General features: G+C 37.9%; 2 protein-coding genes across 5 annotated transcripts in view; both read left to right on the forward strand.

The window, feature by feature from the left end:
* The window catches only part of SEC24B (SEC24 homolog B, COPII coat complex component), a 95,173-nt gene that overhangs the window by 4,612 nt on the left and 66,131 nt on the right, over nt 1-24,430 (forward strand). For all 4 annotated transcript variants that reach the window (XM_059377112.1, XM_059377116.1, XM_059377121.1 and 1 more), the window contains exon 2: nt 23,504-24,253. In XM_059377112.1, coding sequence (XP_059233095.1) covers nt 23,504-24,253 — 750 coding nt within the window. The remainder of the gene's footprint in view (nt 1-23,503; nt 24,254-24,430) is intronic.
* LOC132014260 (syntenin-1-like) lies at nt 4,181-5,362 on the forward strand. Its single transcript, XM_059395090.1, has one exon. It carries the CDS (start codon nt 4,215-4,217, stop codon nt 5,109-5,111), a length of 897 nt encoding a protein of 298 aa, XP_059251073.1. The 5' UTR covers nt 4,181-4,214; the 3' UTR covers nt 5,112-5,362.

The raw sequence follows: 24,430 nt of genomic DNA on the forward strand, positions 1-24,430 counted from the left end.
TGAGCAGAGAGCCCGATGCGGGCCTCGATCCCAGGACCCTGAGATCATGACCTGAGCCGAAGGCAGCGGCTTAACCCACTGAGCCACCCAGGCACCCTTAAAAGAGATGTTTTAATTAGTTTATTTATTTATGTATTTATTTTAAAGGGTTTGTTTATTTATTAGGCAGCAAGAGAGGGAACACGAGCAGGGGGATTGAGAGAGGGAGAAGCAGTCCTCCCACCAAGCAGAGCGCCCGATGCGGGACTCAATCCCAGGGCCCTGGGATCACAACCTGAGCCAAAGGCAGAGACTTAACCGACTCAGCCGCCCAGGTGCCCCTGAAAGAGATAGTTTAAAAGCTTTTTGGGAGGGGGCACTCAGATTTAACAGTAAACCACTATCGATTCATTCTATTTAAGAAGCAAATAAATGGTGCTCGTTTTCAAATGAAAACGTGTTTTCTTATTTCCATATGCCTTTTCCAGGAATGATACTACTGGCAGTTTTACCATTTCTATAGCCGATCATGTGAGAAAGATGAGTTAGTAATGGGAATTACTGGGATCCATTATGGAAGATATAAACATACCCTTTGCTCAGCAGTACTATCTGGTCAGTTATAGGAAACCCTTCAGCTTTGAGAGCACATGCAAAATTTAAAAGGATGAAAATCTCCCTAGTGTGTCTGAAGTAAGTTCCTTTTGCTCAGAGCAGGATCTGTGTCTCAGGTTTCTAGTCTTCCTTTATAGTTTAGCAGAAGCATCAGGTCCTCTGGTGAAGATATTGCCATGGTGTAATGTAACCATCTGGATACAGCATTTCCTTCTAAGCTGATTAATATCTCGAGAATCTTAAAAATCATTCCTTATGTAAACAAGTGCCTTTTATCTGGGTTTAACTTTTCTTCATTGCTGTTTGTGTTGCATTAGTTATTGTGGTATCTTATTCCTACTCCACACCCCCCCCCCCCCCCCCCCCCCCGGTTTCTGAGACTAGATCTGTAATAATTTTTGTAAACCCCATTCCTTGCCACTGGTTATAGTATTTCAGCTAACTTCATTTTCCTAATTATCTGTAAACCCTGAAGTATTAGAAGCCTAAAGACACTGACATTTTTGAGCCAGTCTTCAGTGGACTTTCCTAGAAATGAGAGCATCCTCATAGACAGCCCTGCATGCGAGAGCAGATCGTGTTTTATTCAGAATTGTCAGAAGGTGTGGGCTAGTGAGAAGGTTGACGGCTTTGATACAGCTCCTGGTTTTGTAGAGGTAATTACTTAACATCTTTGAGCTAAAGGGGATAATAATACCTTCCTTCTAGAGTTGTTGAAAGAATTATATTAAATAAGTAACCATTTTTAAAGTACCTGGTGCTTAGCAAAATGAGATACTTAGCAAATGAGAGTCTCCTACATTCCATCTCCTTCAGAATACCAGGATATAATTTCTTCAGATGGTGGAGGCTATATGAGTTTTCCTCATCATATTCCCAATGGCCGCAGGCAGTAGGCACTCAGCTGAGTAAGTGAACTTGGCTTCATATTCACTATTGTTTTTGAAGACGCCCCTTAAAGGATCTGTGTAGGGCCAGCTCTCCCTATCCTTTCCTATATTTAAGGCTTAATCACTGTTTCCGTCTTTTTATTATCTTCTTCCACTGCCCAGCCCTTCCTCCCTCCAACAGATCTGCTCTTGGAAGGTTCCCTCTAATGGCCATCTACCTCAGCTAGCTGGCTTGTGGGAAGGTGGATTTAATTGGTTTCAAGTTTTCTAAAATTCTGTGCTGGAACTGCTTGTAATAGGAGCCAAAGAAAAGCAGGATGAGGTAGGGAGGCGAGAGGGAGTAGTAAAATGCCTCGCCTAAGCCAATGGCCAAGTTGTAGCTTGCTTGTTTTTCCTAGTATTTCTGAGAAACAGGTATTGTGAAATAAGCTTTGGAACCTGCAATGCCTGGCCTTTTCATTACTTACCAACTATTTGAATCTGTATATATTAATAACCTTGCACGCCCTTATTTGTAAAATGATGATAGGATAGTGCTACTTCACAGGGTTGTTGTAAGAATCATGTAAGATTATATAGAGAAAAGCAAAGTATTTGGCATGTAGTAGGTTCTCAACCAGTATCTGTTTTGTTTTGGTCCCGTTACTCTTTTTTTTTTTTTTTTTTAAATATTTTATTTATTTATTTGACAGAGTGAGAGAGATCACAAGTAGGCAGAGAGGCAGGCAGAGAGAGGGGGGGAAGCAGGCTCCCCACTGAGCAGAGAGCCTGATACGGGGCTTGATCCCAGGACCGTGAGGCCATGACCTGAGTGGAAGGCAGAGGCTTAACCCACTGAGCCACTCAGGCACCCCAGTCCCGTTACTCTTAACACTCTTTATTAAAGCAGCCAAAGAGGAAAACTGATGGACTTAATGCAGTGAGATTTCATCCAAATGGTCATATAGACTGTGTCTGGCTGTGGGCTCTGTCTGCCAGCAGTGACTGGGACAGTTAGTTTTGTAGCTATTAGTCTTCCATTAGAAAAGAATAATCCAGGGTATCCAGATGTGATTGGAATTCCTCATTTTAAAAAAGATTTATTTTAGAGAGAGAACACGTGGAAGTAGGGCAGGGCAGAGGGAGAAAGAGAGAGAATCTTTAAGCAGGCTCCCCACTGAGCACTGAGCCTGATGTGGATGGACCCTGAGATCATGACCTGAGCTGAAATGAAGAGTCAGATGCTCGACTGACTGAGCCACTCAGGCACCCCAGGAATTCCTCATTTTTTAAAATCACTAAGGGGCACCTGGGTGGCTCAGTGGGTTAAGGCTCAGTGGGTTAAGCCTCTGTCTTCGGCTCAGGTCATGATCTCAGGGTCCCAGCGTCGGGAGTCCCGCATCGCATCGGGCTGTCTGCTCAGCAGGGAGCCTGCTTTCCCCCTCCTCTCTCACTGCCTGCCTCTCTGCCTACTTGTGATCTCTCTCTCTCAAATAAATAAAATCGTCTTAAAAAAATAAAAATGAAATCACTAGGGGTGTGGTGTCATATATTTTTTATGCTTGTAAAAAATGTGTATTTTAGCAACATTATTGATACTTTGTTGCCAGGGGTCCTATATCCAAAATATTGAGTAATCAGTACTACGTGTACTGATGACTAAATGGATACCAGCCTTGACACCAGAACAGGATCCTGTAAGCCTGTAATGTTCCAGGCCTTCGTCTTTTAATTAGCTGGATCATGAGGAGGTCTTGTGGGTCTGGGGCAAGGGGCCAGCTTTGTGGGGTATAACGGGAAAGCAGGATCAGGGCTGTGTGACTATTTACTGGTGGCATTCTTTAACAAAAATGATTGTTAAAATGCATAGTAGCTGGATATTGACCTATTTCTTGGTAGTTCAGTGATGAATAAATTATGTTCTTATTTCTGATTCTGCCTCTCCAGGTTAGTATGAATGTGTCTCTGTAGGATAGAGGAGCTTATACTTTGCTGACCTTGATGTTCTTTTTAAGGTGCTGAAAAAAAAACAATCTGACTTAAAAAATATTGAAATGTGATTCAAGAAAAGACTAATGAAGCAAATATTCTTGATATTAAAAATGTTACTTCTGGGATGCCTGGGTGGCGCAGTGGGTTAGGCCTTTGCCTTTGGCTCGGGTCATGATCCCAAGGTCCTGGGATCAAGCCCTGCATCGGGCTCTCTGCTCAGTGGGGAGCCTGCTTCCCTCTCTCTCTCTGCCTGTCTCTCTGCCTACTTGTGATTTCTCTCTCTCTGTCAAATAAATAAGTAAAATCTTTTAAAGAAATGTTACTTCTCTGACAAGGGAGAAGATGAGGAAACTCATTTAAGGAGAGCTTATGATTAATTTTTTTTTTTATAAATGTATAGTGACTAGATATTTCATAAAATATTTACCTTGTAAATTTGGATTTTCATGTCTGGTTTGCTTACAGCAAGAATAGAATAAACTTTTTTTTGGTGGGAATCTAGTCTCTAGAAAGAGATTATGTTCCTGAGGCAGATACATCCTTTGGGTAGATCTTGTGATAATTTAGTCTTGCCAAGAAGGGCATAGATGCCTAGAGAAAACCAGAGGCTGTATCTAACTGGTATCTAACTGATGGTATAAGCCAGGCTGACCAGCTAAGTACCTCTATTGAAAGGTATATAGCCATGCCAGTTACTGGAGGCGGCGGGGCGGCAAGGGCGGCGAGCGGGTCCTTGTGGCCTAGAAAAGTCCTGCAAAAATGTCTCTGTACCCATCTCTTGAAGACCTGAAGGTAGACAAAGTTATTCAGGCTCAAACTGCCTTTTCTGCAAACCCTGGCAACCTAGCAATTTTGTCTGAAGCTTCTGCTCCCATCTCTCAAGATGGAAATCTCTATCCTAAATTGTATCCGGAGCTCTCCCAGTACATGGGCCTGAGTTTAAATGAAGAACAAATCCGTGCAAATATGGCCGTGGTCCCTGGAGCACCAGTTCAGGGGCAGTTGGTGGCAAGACCTTCTAGTATGAACTATATGGTGGCTCCTGTAACTGGTAATGATGTTGGAATTCGTAGAGCAGAAATTAAGCAAGGGATTCGTGAAGTCATTTTGTGTAAGGATCAAGATGGAAAAATTGGGCTCAGGCTTAAATCAATAGATAATGGCATATTTGTTCAGCTGGTCCAGGCAAATTCTCCAGCCTCATTGGTTGGTCTGAGATTTGGGGACCAAGTACTCCAGATCAATGGGGAAAACTGTGCAGGCTGGAGCTCTGATAAAGCACACAAGGTACTCAAACAGGCTTTTGGAGAGAAGATTACTATGACTGTTCATGACAGGCCCTTTGAACGGACAGTTACCAAGCATAAGGATAGTACTGGACATGTTGGCTTTATCTTTAAAAATGGAAAGATAACATCCATAGTGAAAGATAGTTCTGCAGCCAGAAATGGTCTTCTCACAGAACATAACATCTGTGAAGTCAATGGGCAGAATGTCATTGGGCTGAAGGATTCTCAAATTGCAGACATACTGTCAACATCTGAGACTGTAGTTACTATTACAATCATGCCTGCTTTTATCTTTGAACATATTATTAAACGGATGGCACCAAGCATTATGAAAAGCCTGATGGATCATACCATTCCTGAGGTTTAAAAGTCATGGCACAATGGAAACTTCACTGAACTCCAGTTTACTTCTTGGGCAACCTAACTTTATATTATGCACATGAAGCTTTCTAGGAGCCAGAGAGCATATGCTGCATGAAGACCTTTCTATCTTACATTATGGCTGGGAATCTTACTGTTCTGATTGGATATCTTGTTCACACTTCAAGATCATTGTAGCCTTATCCTGGTTTTACTGATGTGAAACTTTGGACAGATTTTAACTGATTTTCATAGAGTAGTTTCTTTACTGGAAACCTGATGCTTTTACAAGCCATTATGATTAGAATGACTGATACAGGCTTAGCTCTGTGTTAGAACCAGTCACCTTTATCTTACATATCAAGTAGTGCTGTTCATATTACTTTAGTTCTATGGTATAATTGCATTTTTAATGTGTAACCATAGTACATGTAGAATGACTGCTTTTGATGTTTTTTTAGTTCTGTGTGAGTGTGTGTGCGTGTAAAATACCAATTAAGTACACTGGTTTCATTCCATGTAAGCATTATACAGTGTATGTAGGTTGCTAGAGATTGTGTTGATCATCATTTAATTAGAACTACCTTTACTTAATATGCTTCAACTGTCGCCTTAACTGTGTTAAGCATCTAGAATAAAAGCCAAAATATAACTATTGCTGTCTTTCTAAAACCCAAAATGCAGTTCTGTGTTAAACTGAAATGTACACTAGCCCAGAACAATGTAATGGTACATACTGAGCTATAGCATAGCTGCTTAGTTGCATTTGAGATTTTCTAGTCAGTTGTGTAATGGAAATTTCTTTCTTCTAAAACTTACCGGTATTACTTTCCAAGAAATGATTCATTATATATTAAATGTAAAAATTCTTATACCAAATAGGATAAAGTTTTGACTCCCTTTATTCATTTGTAGATTAAGTGGAATAATACTTAATTTTGTCTTTAATATTTTGTAACCTCACTACTTTGGGGTGGTCTTAGGATGTTTCCCAGGTAATCTGTTCCATTTCCTGATCCCTCCCTACAAAATGGAAGTGACACTTTATCCTGATTTTTTTTCTTTATGGTTTATGCCTATTTCATCTTAATTAAATATGTATAAATAAAAAAAGAAAGGTATATAGCCTATTTGTTGAAAATCTTATATTTACTTCTCAAGTCAGTTTGATAACAGTGAGTAGATAATGTGTTAGAATAATCTGTTTCCTTTTTTATACAGACATACCTCACTTGAGGCTAAGAATGTAGAAGCTTTTCAGAGATTGTATATAATCTGAATTTTTCTGCTTTTCAGTGATTTGTTGATGCTCTTTTTGTGGATGCGGTAATTATATTACTTCATTGATTCTAAGACACTTTTTTTTTTACATTTTTATCTCTGAATTTGGGGAGCATCTTAGAATCGGTAATTTTTTTTTTTTAAGATCTTATTTATTTATTCGTCAGAGAGAGAGGCAGACAGAGAGGGAAGCAGGCCCCTGCTGAGCAAGGCATCCGATATGGGACTCATCCCAGGACTCTGGGATCATGACCTGAGCTAAAGGCAGACACTTAGCCGACTGTGCCAAACAGGTGTCCCAGAATTGGTGAAATTTTGAAATTGGTTTCACTGAAACTGTAGAAGTTACAGTATAGTTTTTTGAAAAGCTGCCGTTGACATCTGATGTGGTGAGCTGAGTAATGGCCCGGTACTATGTACTATGTTCGCATCCTAATCTTTGAAATCTTTGCAGCTAAGATTAGGAAGTGGGGATATTATCCTGGATCTGGGTGGGCCTGATATAATCACAACAGATCTGATTAGAGGGAATCAGAAGGAGTCAGCCAGCAGAGAAAGTAATGAGACCACAGAAGCAGAGGTGGGAGTGATGAGCTTTGAAGATGGAGGAAGGGGACACAAGCCAAGGAATGCAGGTGGCCACTAGAAACTGAAAAAGGCAGGGAGAGGGATTCTCTTCTTGGAGCCTCAGAAGGAACCATCTCTGCCCATGACACTTGGACCTTAGCCCCATGAACTGATTTTGGGCTTCTGACCCCCAGAACTATAAAATAATAAATTTGTGTTGTTTCAAGCCACTAAATTTATGGTAATTTGTTACAGTAGCAGAATATACCTTGTAGGTTTAAAAAGCAGCATCATTAAAACACCTTAGATATAATGAAATACAGTATATTACTATTTTTCTTTTGTTTCAAGTGATGTTCTTGTATTTGAATTAGTAGAGTAAAATGTGTAAAATGGCACAGTAAACAAGTTCAAATCTACAAGAACATATTTGTTCTTGTACTAGAGTGTAAGTTGCTTTAAGTAGTGAAAGCTCTTTAAAGTTTTATGTTTTCTTTTTACTTACCATGTAATCTTTGTTGATCCATCATGATGAGGGAAATGCCTAATTCAGAAATACTTGATGATTATTTACTAGACTTTACTAGACTCAGAATATAGGAATGGTTTCCATGAGCCAGGCACTATGCTGAGCTTTAGGGATGTGATAGAGCTGAGAGCAAACTAGACTCCTTCACTGAGTTTGCAGTCAGATAGTTAAAGTAGCATGTGAAAAGTGCTAGCATTGTGGTCCAGGATACTACAGATGCATCATTAAGTAGCCATTCACTTGCCGGGTTAGCAGATGTTTTCTAGAAGCAGAGCTGAACTAAGATCTGAAGAATGAGTAAAAGTTGATCAGATGAAGGGGGGAAGAGGGAATTTTTAAAGATTCTAGGTTGGGGGGTGGTCAGAGGTGAACAAACACAGTTTGAGAAAAATTTAGTATGGTCAGAGTACGTGTGGAATGTGTTTCTCAGCCTTTTTATACTCATGGCTACCTTAGTGCTAAAATTTTAGGTGGTAGCATTCTTGAAGGAATTAAACTTTAGACACTTGCATTTTAAAAAAGCAGATTTTAGAAAAGTATCACATGTTTATTTGATCCCCTTCAGAAGGCTTTACAAGGCAACTTAACTGTATTCTGCGCTTACCAACCCCTTTGATGGCCTTTTGAGGTAAAACTCTCACATACACTCTTTCCTGATATGTTGTGGCTTCCTTGCTCCCTTCCTACTAGGTCATCATTCTGTGTCACTTTGACCTAATGATAGGTACCTCTGGTTTAACAAAATTACGTTTTATTTACTGATCTCTCTCTCTGTCTCTCTTAAATAAATAAATAAAATCTTTAAGAAAAAATTCTTAAAAAACATAGAAAGGCTGCAATCAAGGCGTCAGCAGGGCTGAATTCCCTCCTCGAAGCTGAGGGAGAGTATCCGTTTCCTTACCTTTTCCCACTTTTAGAGGCTGCCCGCATTCCTTGATTCATGGTCCCTTCTTTCTGTCTTCAAAGCCAGTAACATCTGGCACCATCTCTTAGGATCTTCTGTAGTCACATCTCCCTGACTCTGTTCTGCTTTTAAGGACTCTTACAATTACGTTGAGCTCACCTGGATAATCCAGGCTTTTCTCCTGTTTTTAAGGTCAGCTGGTTAACGATCCTGATACAGTCTGCAGCCTCAGCTCCCTTTGCCATGTAATGTATCATATTCACATGTTCTGTTGAGTAGGACATGGACATTTTGGCAGCGGGGCATTGGTGAATTATTGTGGCTCCCAATGTCTTACAGACTATGTTTAAAATTTTGAATTTTTTCTTGATGGCAAGAAAAACCATTAGAAAACTTTAAACAGAGAAATAACATGACCAGATTTGCTTTCTAGGAAGATCACTCAGGTTATGTGTGGTGCAATCATTTGTCTAAAAAACAGTGTCATAGAGGGGCGCCTGGGTGGCCCAGTCAGTTAAGTGTGCCTTTAGCTTAGGTCATGATCTCAAGGTCCTGGGATCGAGCCCCACATCAGGCTCCCCGCTCAGAGGGGAGTCTGCTTCCTTCATCATGCTCCACTCCCTGCCCCGGCTTATGTGTGCACACACTCCCTCTCTCTCTTTCTCAAATGAATAAATATAATTTTTTAAAAGTTGTGTCAGTTTAGTAAGTCATTGCCAGCACTTTTTCCCGTTTATGCTTTAAAAGCTTATTTTGCAATAATTTTAGATTTGCAGAAGTGATGCAAAGATAGTACAGAAAATGCCTTGTTCTTCACTCAGCTTCCTCTAAGTATTACATCTTCTCATGTCTTAACATCTTACAAAATCATGGTACATTTATCAAAACTAGGAAATTAACGTTACTGAAATACCATTAGCTAAACTATACCATTTCCACCATTTTTTTTTCTGTCCCTGAATACAGTCCAAGATATCTTGTTGTATTTAGTTGTCATGTCTCCTTAGCTTCCTTTGATCTGTGACAGAGCCTTAGTTTTTTGTTTGTCTTTTAGGGCTTTGACAGGACCAGTTAGTTATTTTGTAGACAGTTCCTCACTTTGCTGATGCTTTCCCATGATAGGCTGGGTGGATTCTTAAGAATTTATGAATTTTTAGGAAGAATAGCACAGAGGCGAAGTGTCCTTACCACATCATATCATATCAGGGATTATATATATCCGCTTGTTTTATAACTAGTTTTGTTAATCTCTTGAACACTAGATTGAAGTGTCTTAGCTCAGACCTCTATGACAAAATGCCATAGATGGGGCGCCTGGATGGCTCAATCATTAAGCATCTCCTTCTTATACGGATACTAATTCCATCATGAGGGTCCTACTCTTGTGACCTGTTCTAAGTCTAATTACTTCCCAGAGGCCCCATCTTAAAACTATCAAACTGGGGGATAGGGTTTCAATTTATGAATTTGAGAGGACATATTCAGTCTCTAATAGAGGCTGCCAAGTTCCTCCACTGCAAAATTAATATTTTTTTTCTACTGTTTGTTAGGAGTAACTTAACTTCAGCCCACATTCAACAGAAGGGGAATTAAGAATTACACTTTTCCTTCTGCAGTGAGGTGTATCAAATAATTTGTAGTTATATGCTGAAATCACAGTAATTCCTAAATATTCTTGGGGAGATACTTTACTATCCTGCTGCTGCTTAAAATTTTATCCACAAATTTTAGCATTCCTCAGTGGCTCACACCTGCAGTGATTTTTACTATGGAATTCTAATGGTAATTTTCTCTTTTCCTCATTTATTCTACATTTATTATTTGGATTTTTTCTGTATTTTTCCGTAAGGAAGACTTGCCCTCTTTTTTTCATTTTAAAATATTTTCAGTCATTTCTATTATTTTGGACTCATGAATATTTACTTTATTCTTTGAATTATAGCACTACCATTATTTATATTTGTTGCTCAGATTGGTACAGTTTTAGCCATTGACATCTCTTTGAGGTTGTCTCCTGTGTTTCTCTGCTGCCACTGTTGTGTTTTTCGACTGCTTCCCTACTTTCTTTTTTTTTTTTAATTTTTAATTTTTTTTATAAACATATGATGTATTATTAGCTCCAGGGGTACAGGTCTGTGAATCGCCAGGTTTACACACTTCACAGCACTCACCATAGCACATACCCTCCCCAATGTCCATAACCCCACCACACTCTCCCGGCCACCCTCCCACCAGCAACCCTCAGTTTATTTTGTGAGATTAAGAGTCTCTTATGGTTTGCCTCCCTCCCGATCACATCTTGTTTCATTTATTCTTTTCCTACCACCCCCCCCCCACTTTGCATCTCCACTTCCTCATATCAGGGAGATCATATGATAGTTGTCATTCTCCGATTGACTTACTTCGCTAAGCATAATACCCTCCAGTTCCACCCACATTATCACAAATGGAAAGATTTCATTTCTTTTGATGGCTGCATAGTATTCCATTGTATATATATGCCACATCTTCTTTCTCCATTCATCTGTTGATGAACATCTAGGTTCTTTCCATAGTTTGGCTATTGTGGACATTGCTGCTATAAACATTCAGGTGCATGTGCCCCTTCAGATCACTACGTTTGTATCTTTAGGGTTAATACCCAGTAGTTCAATTGCTGGGTCATAGGGTAGCTCTATTTTCAACTTTTTGAGGAACCTCCATGCTGTTTTCCAGAGTGGTTGCACCAGCTTGCATTCCCACCAGCAGTGTAGGAGGGTTCCCCTTTCTCCGCATCCTCACCAGCATCTGTCATTTCCTGACTTGTTAACTTTAGCCATTCTGATTTTCGTGAGGTGGTATCTCATTGTGGTTTTGATTTGTATTTCCCTGATGCCGAGTGATGTGGAGCACTTTTTCATATGTCTGTTGGCCATCTGGATGTCTTCTTTGCAGAAATGTCATGTCCTCTGCCCATTTCTTGATTGGATTATTTGTTCTTGGGGTGTTGAGTTTGCTAAGCTCTTTATAGATTTTGGATACTAGCCCTTTATCTGATACATCATTTGCAAATATCTTCTCCCATTCTGTCAGTTGTCTTTTGGTTTTGTTAACTGTTTCCTTTGCTGTGCAAAAGCTTTTGATCTTGATGAAATCCTGAAAGTTCATTTTTGCCCTTGCTTCCCTTGCCTCTGGCAATGTTTCTAGGAAGAAGTTGCTGTGGCTGAGGTCGAAGAGGTTGCGTTCTCCTCAAGGATTTTGATGGATTCCTTTCTCACATTGAGGTCCTTCATCCATTTTGAGTCTGTTTTTGTGTGTGGTGTAAGGAAATGGTCCAGTTTCATTTTTCTGCATGTGGCTGTCCAATTTTCCCAACACCATTTGTTGAAGAGGCTGTCTTTTTTCCATTGGACATTCTTTCCTGCTTTGTCAAAGATTAGTTGACCATAGAGTTGAGGGTCTATTTCTGGGCTCTCTATTCTGTTCCATTGATCTATGTGTCTGTTTTTGTGCCAGTACCATGCTGTCTTGATGATGACAGCTTTGTAATAGAGCTTGAATTCTGGAATTGTGATACCACCAACTTTGGCTTTCTTTTTCAATATTCCTTTGGCTAGTCGAGGTCTTTTCTGAATCCATATAAATTTTAGGATTATTTGTTCCATCTCTTTGAAAAAAAAAGGATGGGATTTTGATAGGGATTGTGTAGATTGCTTTAGGTAGCATAGACATTTTCACAATATTTATTCTTCCAGTCTATGCTTCCCTACTTTTGACACTTCAAGATACTCCATTTTTCCTTGCCCTATCCTAGCACCAGAGTCAGTCCTTTGTCCCAGGAGCCCTAGTTCCTTTTTTTAGGGCATGGTATTTAGAAACTGAGAATTGGGCCATGAAAATATTGTAGCTCCTGGCATATCACTGCCTCAAGGCTTTCTCAGTAGACAGAGTCAGGAGATATATATGTATCTACTAAATTATAAAACATCTCCATAATTATATCTACGTCTGTCCCTCTGTGTATATATATTAACATCCTTCAGTTGGGTTATCCTACATGTAATGCAATTAGACTGATCTGTCAGTTTTTATTCTATCTATCCTAGTTTTTTTTTTTCTTTTCTTTTTTTAAGAAGTTTGTGCTAGTAGCTTCTGGTTTGGTTGGGGTTTTTTTGTTTGTTTAGATTTTATTCATTCATTTGACAGACAGAGATCACAGAGAAGCAGGCAGAGAGAGAGGAGGAAGCAGGCTCCCTGTTGAGTAGGGAGCCCGATGTGGGGCTTGATCCCAGGACCCCAGGACCATGACCTGAAACGAAGGCAGAGGCTTTTAACCCACTGAGCCACCCAGGCGGCCCCTATCCTAGATTATCTTGACATCCTGGTTGATTTTTTTTTTTTTTAACAAAAATTTGCATTTAGTACAACTTGCTTGTATTCTTTGTAGTGTGCAGCTCCATGGGTTTTGACAAATGCATGCAGTCAAGTATCTACCACCACAGTATCATATAGATCAGTTCTGTTACTATAAAATGGCCTTAACGTAGTCCTGTTGTAATCTTCATCTCTTCCTGCATCAGCCCTGACAACTATTGCTCTGTTTTCCAATTCTGTCATTCTGCTTTTCCAGAATGTCATATAAATGGCATCTTTATAAAATATGTAGTCTTTTAGGTCTCGTTTCTCTCACTGAGTTACATTCATCTGTGCTGTTGCATGAATCGGTTGTCTGTTCCCTTTTATTACTGTGTACTATTCAATTGTATGTGTGTACTGGGATTGTGTAACCATCCTCTGTTGTTGAATATCTTGATTGTTTCTTGTTTTTGCTGATTGTGAATAAAGCAGTTGTAAACATTCATGTATTGGTTTTTGTGGGAGCACAAGTTTTTGGCTCACTTAGGTTAAACATGTCGGAGTAGCACTGCTGGGTCAAATGGTAAATACAGTTGATTATGAACAACATGGGTTTAAACTGCATGCGTCCACTTATGCAGATTTTTTTCAATAAATACAGTACAGTACTATAAATGTGTTCTCTTCCTTATGATTTTCTTAGTAACATTTTCTTTTTTATAGCTTACTTTAGTATAGTTATGTACAAAATATATGTTAAGTTTGTTACTGGTAAGGCTTTTGGTCAACAGTAGACTATTGGTAGTTAAGTTTTGGGGGAGTCAAAAGTTATACTCAGATCAACTGTGCAGGGTGTTCTTGCTCCTAATCTCTGTGTTGTTCAGGGGTCTGTGTTGTTTTTTATTTGACAGAGAGAGACACAGCAAGAGAATGAACACAAGCAAGGGGAGTGGGAGAGGGAGAAGCAGGCTTCCGCGCAGCAGGGAGCCTGATACGGGGCTCAATCTCAGGACCCTGGGATCATAACCCGAGCTGAAGGCAGATACTTAACAACTGAGCCACCAAAGCGCCCCTATATTTAACTTTAATAGAACTTGCCAAACTATTTTCCAAGGTGGCAAAATAGTACTATTTTGCATTCCCTCCAGTAATGAATGAGAGTTCCTGTTGCACCACATCTTTGCCAACATTTGATATTCTGTGATTTTTGGGTGGGCGGGGTTTAGTTAGTCTAATGGATGTATAGCAGTGTTTCATGGTTTAATTTGCATTCCCTAATGATTAATGATGAGCATCTTTGTGTATGTTTATTGTCATCCCTATATCTTCTTTGGTGACTCTATTTTCAGACCTTTTGCCAGGTTTTTGGTTGGATTATTATTTCTTAATAAATTCTGGATACAAATCATTGGGCATTTGATTTGCAAATATTATCCCCTTGTCTGTAGCTTGTCTTATAATCCTCTTAGTGGTTTTTGTAAATTGAAGGTTTTTAATTTGATAAAGTCGCTTTTTCAATTTTTTTTTTAAGATTTTATTTATTTAGTTGACAGAGATCACAAGTAGGCAGAGAGGCAGGCAGAGAGAGAGGAGGAAGCAGGCTCCCAGCTGAGCAGAGAGCCTGATGTGGGGCTCAATCCCAGGACCCTGGGACGATGACCTGAGCCAAAGGCAGAGGCTTTAACCCACTGAGCCACCCAGGTGCCCCAGTATTTTCTGTTCTTAATCATGCCTACATAATCTTCTATACTTTCTTCTGGGAGTTTTTAAGTTTGACTTTCAAAAAAAAAAAATCAGAGAAAAATTTGACTTTCAGATCTATGAGTCATTTTGACTTAAATTTTGCTTAAGACCTGAGATATGTTGAGTTTCATTTTTTGAATATGGACCACAGCAGCCACATTTGTTGGAAATACTATCTTTTCTTTATTGAATTGGCTCGAAAGCTTTGTCAAAAATCAGTTGGCTGTATTTTTGTGACTCTATTTCTAGAGCCCCTTTTTTATTATGTTCTACGTGTCTGTCCTTTATTGGTACCACACTTTTTTGGATTATTGTAGCATATAAAGCAAACCTTGAAATTGGGTAATATGAGTCCTCCAACTGTGCTTTTTCACAATTGTTGAGATTTTAGTACCTTTGCCTTTCCATAGAAATTTTAGAATCAGCTTGTTGATATCTATAAAAGAGCCTATTGGTATTTTTATCACGGCAACATCAAACTTAAAGATCAAAACTGAAATAATTTATATCTTAAAACCAAGGTTTTCAGTTCACAAATACAGTATATCATTCCATTTTTTTAAAGAAATCCTTGCTTTCCTCGGTGTTTTGTAGTTTTCGGCATATAGGTCCTTCACATATTTCATTAGATTTATATTTTAAGTACTTTCTTGTGATATTATAAATAGTACTGTTTTTTAAAAATTGTGAATCCTATTTGTTCGTTATTTAGTGTGAGAAGTGCATTTGACTCTTAGATACCGATCTTCTGTCTTGTGACTTTGATAAACTCACTTACTATTAGTTCCAGGCTTTTCTTTTGTCTTTTTTTCTCTCTCTTTTTTAAATCCTGTCATTCTGTAAATATCGCTTTATTCTTTTCTAGTCTGTGTGCCATTTATTTCTTTTTCTTGCCTTACTAAAGTACGTGGTAAATCCTGAACTTTGTTGAGTAGGGTAGTGGCTTTTATTTTTTTACTGTGAGCGTGTGGTAGTGAAGAATATGGTAATTACTAGTGTTGCTTAGTGCCATTGCTTCAGTTTATGCCACAGGACCAGCGTGTTACCCATCATTGCTTTTGTGCCATTAGTACAAATGTCACCACAGTGAAGAAGGCAGAGATTTTAATATTGTTAAGAAAGTTTTTACCTGTGGATCCCCCAGGAGTCTCCAGTATTACCAGGGTTCTAGGTACTACATTTTGAGAATTGCTGTGCTATATCCTTGCTGTATGCATTTCCTTGGTCGGCTGCAACAAAATACTACAAACTGGGTAGCCTAAAACAACAGAAATTTATTCTCTTCTGGTTCTGGAGACTCAAAGTCTGCAGTTAAGGTATTTGGCAGGGCCACATTCTCTCTTTAAGGGAGTATCTTTTTTTTGCCTCTTCCAGCTTTTGGTTGGCTGTTGGCATTCCCTGTATTTTGGCCACATCAGTCTGCTTTATCCTCTCATTGCCTTTTCTTTGATGTTTATGTCTTCTCTTTATGTGCCTCTTTCAAAGATATATGTGATGGCATTTAGGACCCAGTCAGATAATCTCATGATCTTTAACTTAGTCGTGTGTCTTCTGTCATAAAAGATAATATTGGTCCTTTCCCATATAAAAGCATTTCTACACATTCTGGGGATTAGGATGTGGATGTATCTTTTGGGAGGCTGCTGTTCAACCTACTACCCTTATTCATTACATAAATGTTAGACTGCTTCCCCCGGTTTCTAAAATTTTATTTTTCTTCAGTCTTCTCTTTTAATTAGATCATTTTATTTATTAATTATTCTTTTTAAGTCAGCTCTACATCCAACTTAGTGCTTGAACTCATAACCCCAAGGTCAAGAGTCGTGTGGTCTACTGACTGAGCCAGGAGGTGCCCCAAAATTAGATCGTTTTTTTAAATTAAAGGTTTTGTTTATTTATTTGACAGAGAGAGACACAGCGAGAGAGGGAACACAAGCAGGGAGAGTGGGAGAGGGAGAAACAGGCTTCTTGCTAAACAGGGAACCGGATGCAGGGCTCGGTCCCAGGACCCAGGATCATGTCTTGAGCTGAAGGTAGACATTGAACAACTGAGCCACCCAGGCACCCCAAAATTAGATCATTTTATTGATTATTCTTCAGGTTCATTGATTTTTTTCTTCTGTCATACTGATGAAGCCATCTAACATAATTATTTCAGCTTTATTTTGATTTTCATTTTCAAAATAGTTTTCATTTCTGTTTTGGTACTCTCTGTTCATTTACTGATGTTATTTTTTTCAATTCCTTAAATATATTTTCTTTTTTGAACATATTTATAATAGCTGCTTTGAAGCCTTTGTCTGCTAAATTCATCTTTGGGGACCACTTTGAGTCTGGTCTCTGCCTGATTTTTTTTCTTTTTTTACTGAATATCTCAGTGTCTCTACTTTGTCTATACAGTTAGTTAAGCTGCCAGCTAGGGACTTGACCCAACAATTGTAACTGACAAGAAATAATTTTCAGGGAAGTAAAATGAATGAACACACAGACTTACCTACAAATGCTTTTATCATTGTGTAGCTTAATGTTTTTTAAAAAATGGAAAATAACCTAAATGGTGATAAATAGAAAAGTGATTAAAATATGGTAAATTTACATAATGGTTATTCAGACATTTAAAAATCATGATGAAAAGATATTCAAGTCAGGCTACATAAACAAATCATTTAAAATGTAAATTATAATTCTACTTTTGTTTAAATTAGATAAATCCAAGAAGAAATTACTGGGTTATTGATAGTAGTTATCTCAGGTGGTAAGTTTATGGATGGTTTTTATTTGATAATTTCCTGTACCTCTTTTTGCAATGACTATATATAACATTTGTAGTTCGAAAAACAGTTTTCTAGAGTTATTTTTCAAAAATTTGACTATCCACATATGTAACTAGTTTATCCTTTCCTCCACAGCCTTTATCTCTATTTTAGAAGTATTAAAATATCAGCAGTCTAATACACTGCAGAGCCATTTTGCTTTTTTTTTTTTTTAAGATTTTATTTATTTGAGACAGAGAGAAAAAGAGAGAGATTGAGAGAATGAGTGAGGGGAGAGGCAGAAGCAGCAAGCTCCCTGCAGAGTAGGGAGCCTAACGTGGGACTTGATCCCAGAATGCTGGGATCATGACCTGAGCCAAAGGCAGATGATGCTTATCCAACTGAGCCACCCAGGTACCCCTGCAGAACCACTTTTTTTTTTTTTTTTTAAGATTTTATTTATTTGAGAGAGAGAGCGAGAGAGAACCTGAGAGCGCCTGAGAGCAGAGAAGGTCAGAAGGAGAAGCCAACTCCCCATGGACTCTGGAACCATGACCTGAGCTGAAGGCAGTTGCTTAACAAACTGAGGCACCCAGGCGCCCCAGAACCATTTTTAATCCAAAATAATATGTGCATCTAAATTATCCCAGAATGCCAGTTCTTTTTCTTTTCTTTTCTTTTCTTTTTTTTTTAAAGAACTCCGTATCATTAACTAGTGAATTATTGAACACTACATTAAAAACTAATGATGTATGGTGACTAATTGAACATAATAAAAAAAATCAGTAGCATTAATGAAATTTAGTAGTACCTCCAAATACTTTTTATAATTAATGTTTCTACTAATGTCCAACCTTAATGTTTAGGCCTAGGTTGAAAGCATTTCCTACGCACTGATATTCTTTTTTCTGTTTATATTTTTCTGTCTTAATAGTTATATTCAGTAGGAACTTAATAGCTTACACATGTAATTTTAGATAGCAAAAAGAAGTAAAATCAATTTTGATTTATCCAATTATCATAATATATAAAACATCATTTTAACATATATTCAATATTAAAAAATTACTGAGATATCTTAGTTTTTTCATTTAATTCAGATTAGCTATATTCTAGTACATAATAGCCGCGTGTCACTGGTGGCTGCCATATTGGATAGTGCAGGTCTATAGCACATGTGTATGATTCCAGGTGTTTTTACCTCTTGTGATAGATCCAGTTTTCAGCACTTAGTTGTTGTTGTTTTTTCCTTTCATTCTTTCCTAGTGTACCTGATTCAATTTTTTAATATTTTCTTTATGCTTTATAGCTCCCAAGTAATGTATTCTAGGAAGGAACTATTTTTCTAAAAGAATAGGATAACTTAGTGCATTCTCTACATATGTACACATACTATGTTTAACTTATTTGAAAATAATACTTTCTTATGTAAGACTTACTGAAACTATGATGTCTGGACTTTTAAGAATATAATGCATTTTTGTGTTAGGGAAAGGTGGATGTTTTTCAGTTTTAGAATCTGGAATCTGAACCTTTTTTAAAAAAAATATTTTTTTTATTTGTCAGAGAGAGAGAGAGTACACAGTTAGGGGGAGTGGCAGGCAGAGGGAGAAGCAAACCCCCTGCTGAGCAAGGAGCCCAATGCAGGACTTGATTCCAGGACCCTGGGATCATGACCTGAGCCAAAGACAAGCACTTAAGTGACTGAGCCACCTAGGTGTCCCTGGATTCTAACTTTTAAAAAAAGTAGTTAGTTACTGCCTTCAGTTACTATTGCTACATAATAAATTATTCCAAAATTTTATAGTTGAAAACAAGTATTTTATTATGCTCACAGATTCTGTTGATCAGGACTTTGCACAGGGCAGTACCAAGATGGTTTTTCTCTGTTCTGTGATGTCTAGGGCCTCAGCTTAGCAGATTAGCAGACTCAGAGGTGTTTTGATGGCTAATGAGTCAACATCTCCCAAACTTCAAACCTGAGTGCCTAAAGGTGAACTCTCCATGTGGTTTGACTTCCCCAGACCATGGTAGCTGTGGAATAATTGGACTTCCTACATATCTAGCTGCTCAGGGATCCACATGCAAATGTTCCATCAAACAACACAGCAAGTGAATTGTCTCTGACCAAGCAGGGAAATCACATAGCTTTGCTTCTGCCAATCTTTCTTGGTGGAAGCTGTGATAAGCCTGCTCAAATTCAGGGGAAGTAGACAGATTTCACCCTTTAGTCCCCACAGTATCAGAGAATTTGGGGACCATGTTTTAAAACTGCCACAGTTACTGAGGGAATTATAGGAAATACAGGCAAATGAAACTGCTAATATTAATGAAATGCCCATGATTTATAGATTGTGTAAAAAATAAAAGAGAATAAGTTTATATGACTTATGTATTTATATTTGCCAGGCTTGGTTTTAGTATATACAGAGGAAATAAAACTTTAATATTAGTTTTGGTATTAAACCATAATAAAATTAGGAGAGTTATCGAATACATTTTAAAGTTGAAGAAAATGTGTTTCTTGTTAGGTCACGGTAAGACAAAATTTTTTAAAAAATATTTTTACATGTCCTAGATACCATTTTCTTTTTATTTAAGCTGATCCTTATGTTTATTTTTTTTTAAGTAGAAGCTTTTGAAAATTGATTTAAAATATTTGAAAGGAAATATTTTTCTTCCAAAGAAGTCTTGATTCATTCATCATTTTGACCAAATTATTTTTGTATACTTTTCATACATTTAGAACATTTAGATCTTGATATAGAATAAGGAATGGTGAGCATTGACATATTGTTAGCTCTGTACACCTTCACATTCCCCTGAAGTAAGCACTTTCTTTGATGGACTGGGAAGTAAAAAAGTTCCTCTGGTGGGTAGTTCACTTCTGATAAATTCTAGCATCTAGTTAGAACATTTCTGTTCGTTTTAGAAGAATGATATTTGAGTAGGTTGGACATACTGATGGTTATTTCCCTGTTTTCAGATCATGTAGCATGATGAGCCACAGTATTTATTAAGTGGATAGATACTTAAATAGATTTGTCTAATTCTGACTTTGCTCTTCTCTTCACTAATTAAGTCTTACCAGTGTAGAGTTTTCTGAGACTAAAGACAAGAGTAGCAAACCATCTTTGTATATTTAAGGAAAGAAGGAGGGAGAACATTTCTTTTTTTTTTTTTTTTGGCATGTTAATGAAAGATTCCTATTGACTCTTTTCCTTTTAAGTAAATAAATTCTTTCAGGTGAACTATGACCATGTAAAATATCCTGTAAGAAAAGTAAATTATACACCTAGTAAAATAGCATTATCGAGTTTGGGTTCTTTGTATACTTCTTGGAATTATAATAAGTATGGATGTTATTTTTTCCTTATAGTTTGATTACATAAGTCATCTTTTTTTCTACCATAGAATATGTATTTATGTGACCAAACTTAAGCTGCCACTCCATTATTGAGTAGAAATTGAAAACAGAATAAGAAAAGATAAGCTTTATTCATATATATTTTATAACAAGCATTTTTATATTTTTATGTTTTCTATTTTTAATACATTATTATAGCATATTTAATACATTATTATAGTAATATTATATATTATGGCAATATATATTATATTTCTTTTTTAATACATTATTATTTAATACATTATTATATACATTTAATACTTTATTATTATATTTTATTTAATTGTTATTAATACATTGTTATATAATTTAATGCATCATTATATTATAATACATTGTTTCTATTTTAATACATTATTATAGCAAAGGAAGTGGCACTTCCTTTGTGTCAGTGAACTTGAAACAGCTTGTGAATATTTTTTTTGTTGTCCTTTCATTTGAGGTATGGTACAGATAATGATTTCCTTCCACAACATAGAAAAATTAGATTCGAGGATAAAGTTTGCCCTTCTTTGGAACCAAGACTAGAATTCCATTGTTAGGGACAATTGACCATTTGCTGGGCTAAGGAAAGCCAGCCAGACTTTAGTATAGTGTGGGTGGGAGGTCGTTGTTTTAAAAGCATGGATTTGGGCCTGGTTACTTGATTTATATTGGTCCTGTTACTTCCTAAGCATGTGACTGTATTAAAGGACTTAACTTAGGTAGCACCTGGGCAGCTCAGTCATTAAACATCTGACTTCAGCTCCAGTTATGATCCCAGAGTCCTAGGATCAAGCCCCGAGTCGGGCTCCCTGCTCTGCTGGAAGACTGCTTCTCCTTCTCCCACTCCCCCTGCTTGTGTTCCCTCTCTTGCTGTGTCTCTGTCAAATAAGTAAGTAAAATCTTTAAAAAATAAATAAATAAATAAATATAGTACTTAACTTCTGTGCCTCATTTACCTAACTTGTAAAGTGGGTATAATGATAAATTTGCTTCGAAGGACAGTGAGTGGCACATAATGTAATATGTTTAATGATATTTATAATATTAACAAAAGTAATACTAAGATTAATGTTAATTTGAATGATATTGATAAAAATACGTCTCTAGTGATCAAGGAAATAAATATGTATGTCAATGGAAGTATTAAAAGCATTAGAGGAAAATGAGTATATATTTATATAACATTAGAAAAGGGAAGGCTCGGAGCGCCTGGGTGGCTGGCTCAATGGGTAAAGCCTCTGCCTTCGGCTCAGGTCGGGATCCCAGGGTCCTGGGGTTGAGCCCTGCATCGGGCTCTCTGCTCAGCAGGGAACCTGCTTCCCTTCCTCTTTCTCTGCCTTCCTCTCTCTCTGCTTTCCTCTCTCTCTGCCTTTAAAGAAAAAAAAAAAAGAAAGAAAAGGGAAGTCTCTTTAAGTATGGTTTTAAAATGAACGAGGTCAAAAAATAGTAACCTGATGGAAAATACGTGTAGTACATAATAATAATTTAAGGTTAAATTTTTTAATATACAAGAACATTTATAAATCATTATGGAAAGCACAAGACTGTGAGAAAAGGGCAAATAACAGAGAAGACACCTAAGTAGCTAAGAAGTATCTGGAAAGAGTCTCAGCATTACTCAGTTAAGTACTGCAACCTGAAATGTTTCTCCCCTATCAGATTGGCAAAGATTGAAATGTTACTCAATGTTGGGAAGATGAGGCACTCCTAAGCATTATTCATAGGAGGTATGAATTGATAGACTTCTGAAGAGATATTTGACAGTAATTGTCAATCTTAAAAGCACAATCCCTTTGAACTCCCAGTTACACTTCTAGGAACTTATCCTACGGATTCATTACAGAGGTTGACCTCATAAATATAAATTAGATCAGTCCCTGAAATAAATATTCATCAAGGGAGATTTAGTAAATAATGTTACATCTCTAATGAAATACTGTGTAGATTTTTAGAAGAATAGTGAAGATTTATGTATGCTTATAGAAGGATATTCAGGACACATTAAGTAAAAGAAAAGCAGGTTTTGGAACTGTGTTATGAAGGATATAAAAAAGCCATTAAGTAATAGATACATGTGGAAAGAAGGATATTAGCTACCAGGAAAAGAGGGGGAATTGTACTTTTTATTTTGTATTCTTCATTATTTGAATATTTTTTTTTACAGTGGGTATATTGTTACTTTTATAGTTTAAAAGAAGCTAATAAAAAAGGTTTGCACTTTGTCTATACTGGGTATAATAGTTATCTATTGTTGCGTAACAAAATACCCCCAAATTTAGTGGTTTAAATAGCTAATATTTGATCTCAGAGTTTTTGAGGGACATGAACTTGGGAGCAACCTTGCTGGGTGGTTCTGACTTTGGATGTGATGAGATTTTAGTCAAGCTGTCAGCTGGGGCTATAGTTTTCTCAAGACTCTACTGGGTATGAAGAATCTGCTCCCAAGTTCACTGATGGGGTTGGTGCAGGCCCCAGTTTCTCTTTGTCTATTGGCCACAGCATTCAGTTCCTTACCTCATGGATTTTTCCATAGGGCTCTTCACAACTTGGCAGCATTGTTCAAACTGAGTGATTTAAGAGAGGGAAACCAGCACCCAAGATCAGGCTAATCTTGAAAGTGATACATTATTACCTCTCCGACATGGTTTTGGTCCTACAAATCAGTCTTGGTATATTGTGGGACGGTGTGAATTCATATACAAGTGTATGAAATCCAGGAGGTAGGCATCACTGGGGGCCATCTTGGAGGCTGGCTATCACAGTGGGTCTGTAACAGTATTATTTTTTGTGACTATTGGAGAAGTAAATTAATTAGGGCGACATTTGATGGGAACGTTGCTTAAAAATTAGTTATCTCCTTGCCAATTCCTGTGTTTGCTCTTCTTTTTCTCAGGTCCAGCACAGAGTCAAATGCAGGTTCCATCAGGGTATGGAGTGCATCCTCAAAACTACATTGCTCCATCAGGACATTATCCTCAAGGACCTGGGAAGATGACCTCATTGTCATTGGATAGCCAGTGTGGTGATTACTACTCCGGTCTCTATACGGTACCGACACAAAATGTGGTGACTCCTAATACAGCAAATCAACAACCAGGAGCACAGCACATGTATGGCAGGGGTCCTCCTGCACCTCATATAGTGGGATCCACTCCGGGATCTTTCCAGGGTGCCACATCACCAACATTGCATTTGCATACGAGTGCCGCCCAGCGGTACTCCCATTTTGTGAATCACTACAGTAGCCCAGCCATGTACTCTGCCAACTCTTCTGTTGCTTCTCAGGGATTTCCCTCTACCTGTGCTCACTACGCTATGTCAACTGTTTCTACTGCTGCATATCCTAGTGTTTCATATCCCTCTCTGCCTGCCGGTGATCCATATGGGCAACAAATGTTTACCTCACAGAATGCTCCAACGGTCAGGCCACTCAGAGAGAATTCATTTTCTGATCATAGTACAGCCATCAGTCATCCCTCACCGCTTCCACCTCCTCCATCACACCAGTACCACCAGCCGCAGAGTCTTTCAGGATGCAGTACTCTCTCGTGGTCAGCTTCAGGCCTTCCTTCAACCCAGCATAATATCGTCCGAAACCACACTGGCTCCCTGGCAACAGCCAACAGCAACCCAACAAATACTGGTAGGTTGAGTGGAAAGTTCACCAAAGCATGGCTGAAAATCATTGCATTTCCAGTCAGGTTTTTATTTGCATGAAGATTTAAGATGATATTGCCTAATAGAAAAAGTGGAAATTAGCTCACTTTTGCAGTTTATTTGCTTTATTTATTATGTTATTTTAGCAACATCTCCCTGAACC

The sequence above is a fragment of the Mustela nigripes genome, chromosome 1 (assembly GCF_022355385.1).
Source record: "Mustela nigripes isolate SB6536 chromosome 1, MUSNIG.SB6536, whole genome shotgun sequence".
Classification (NCBI taxonomy): domain Eukaryota; kingdom Metazoa; phylum Chordata; class Mammalia; order Carnivora; family Mustelidae; genus Mustela; species Mustela nigripes.

Coding starts and splice junctions, on each gene's coding strand:
- LOC132014260 (XM_059395090.1), top strand. CDS start 4,215: ATGTCTCTGTACCCATCTCTTGAAGACCTGAAGGTAGACAAAGTTATT.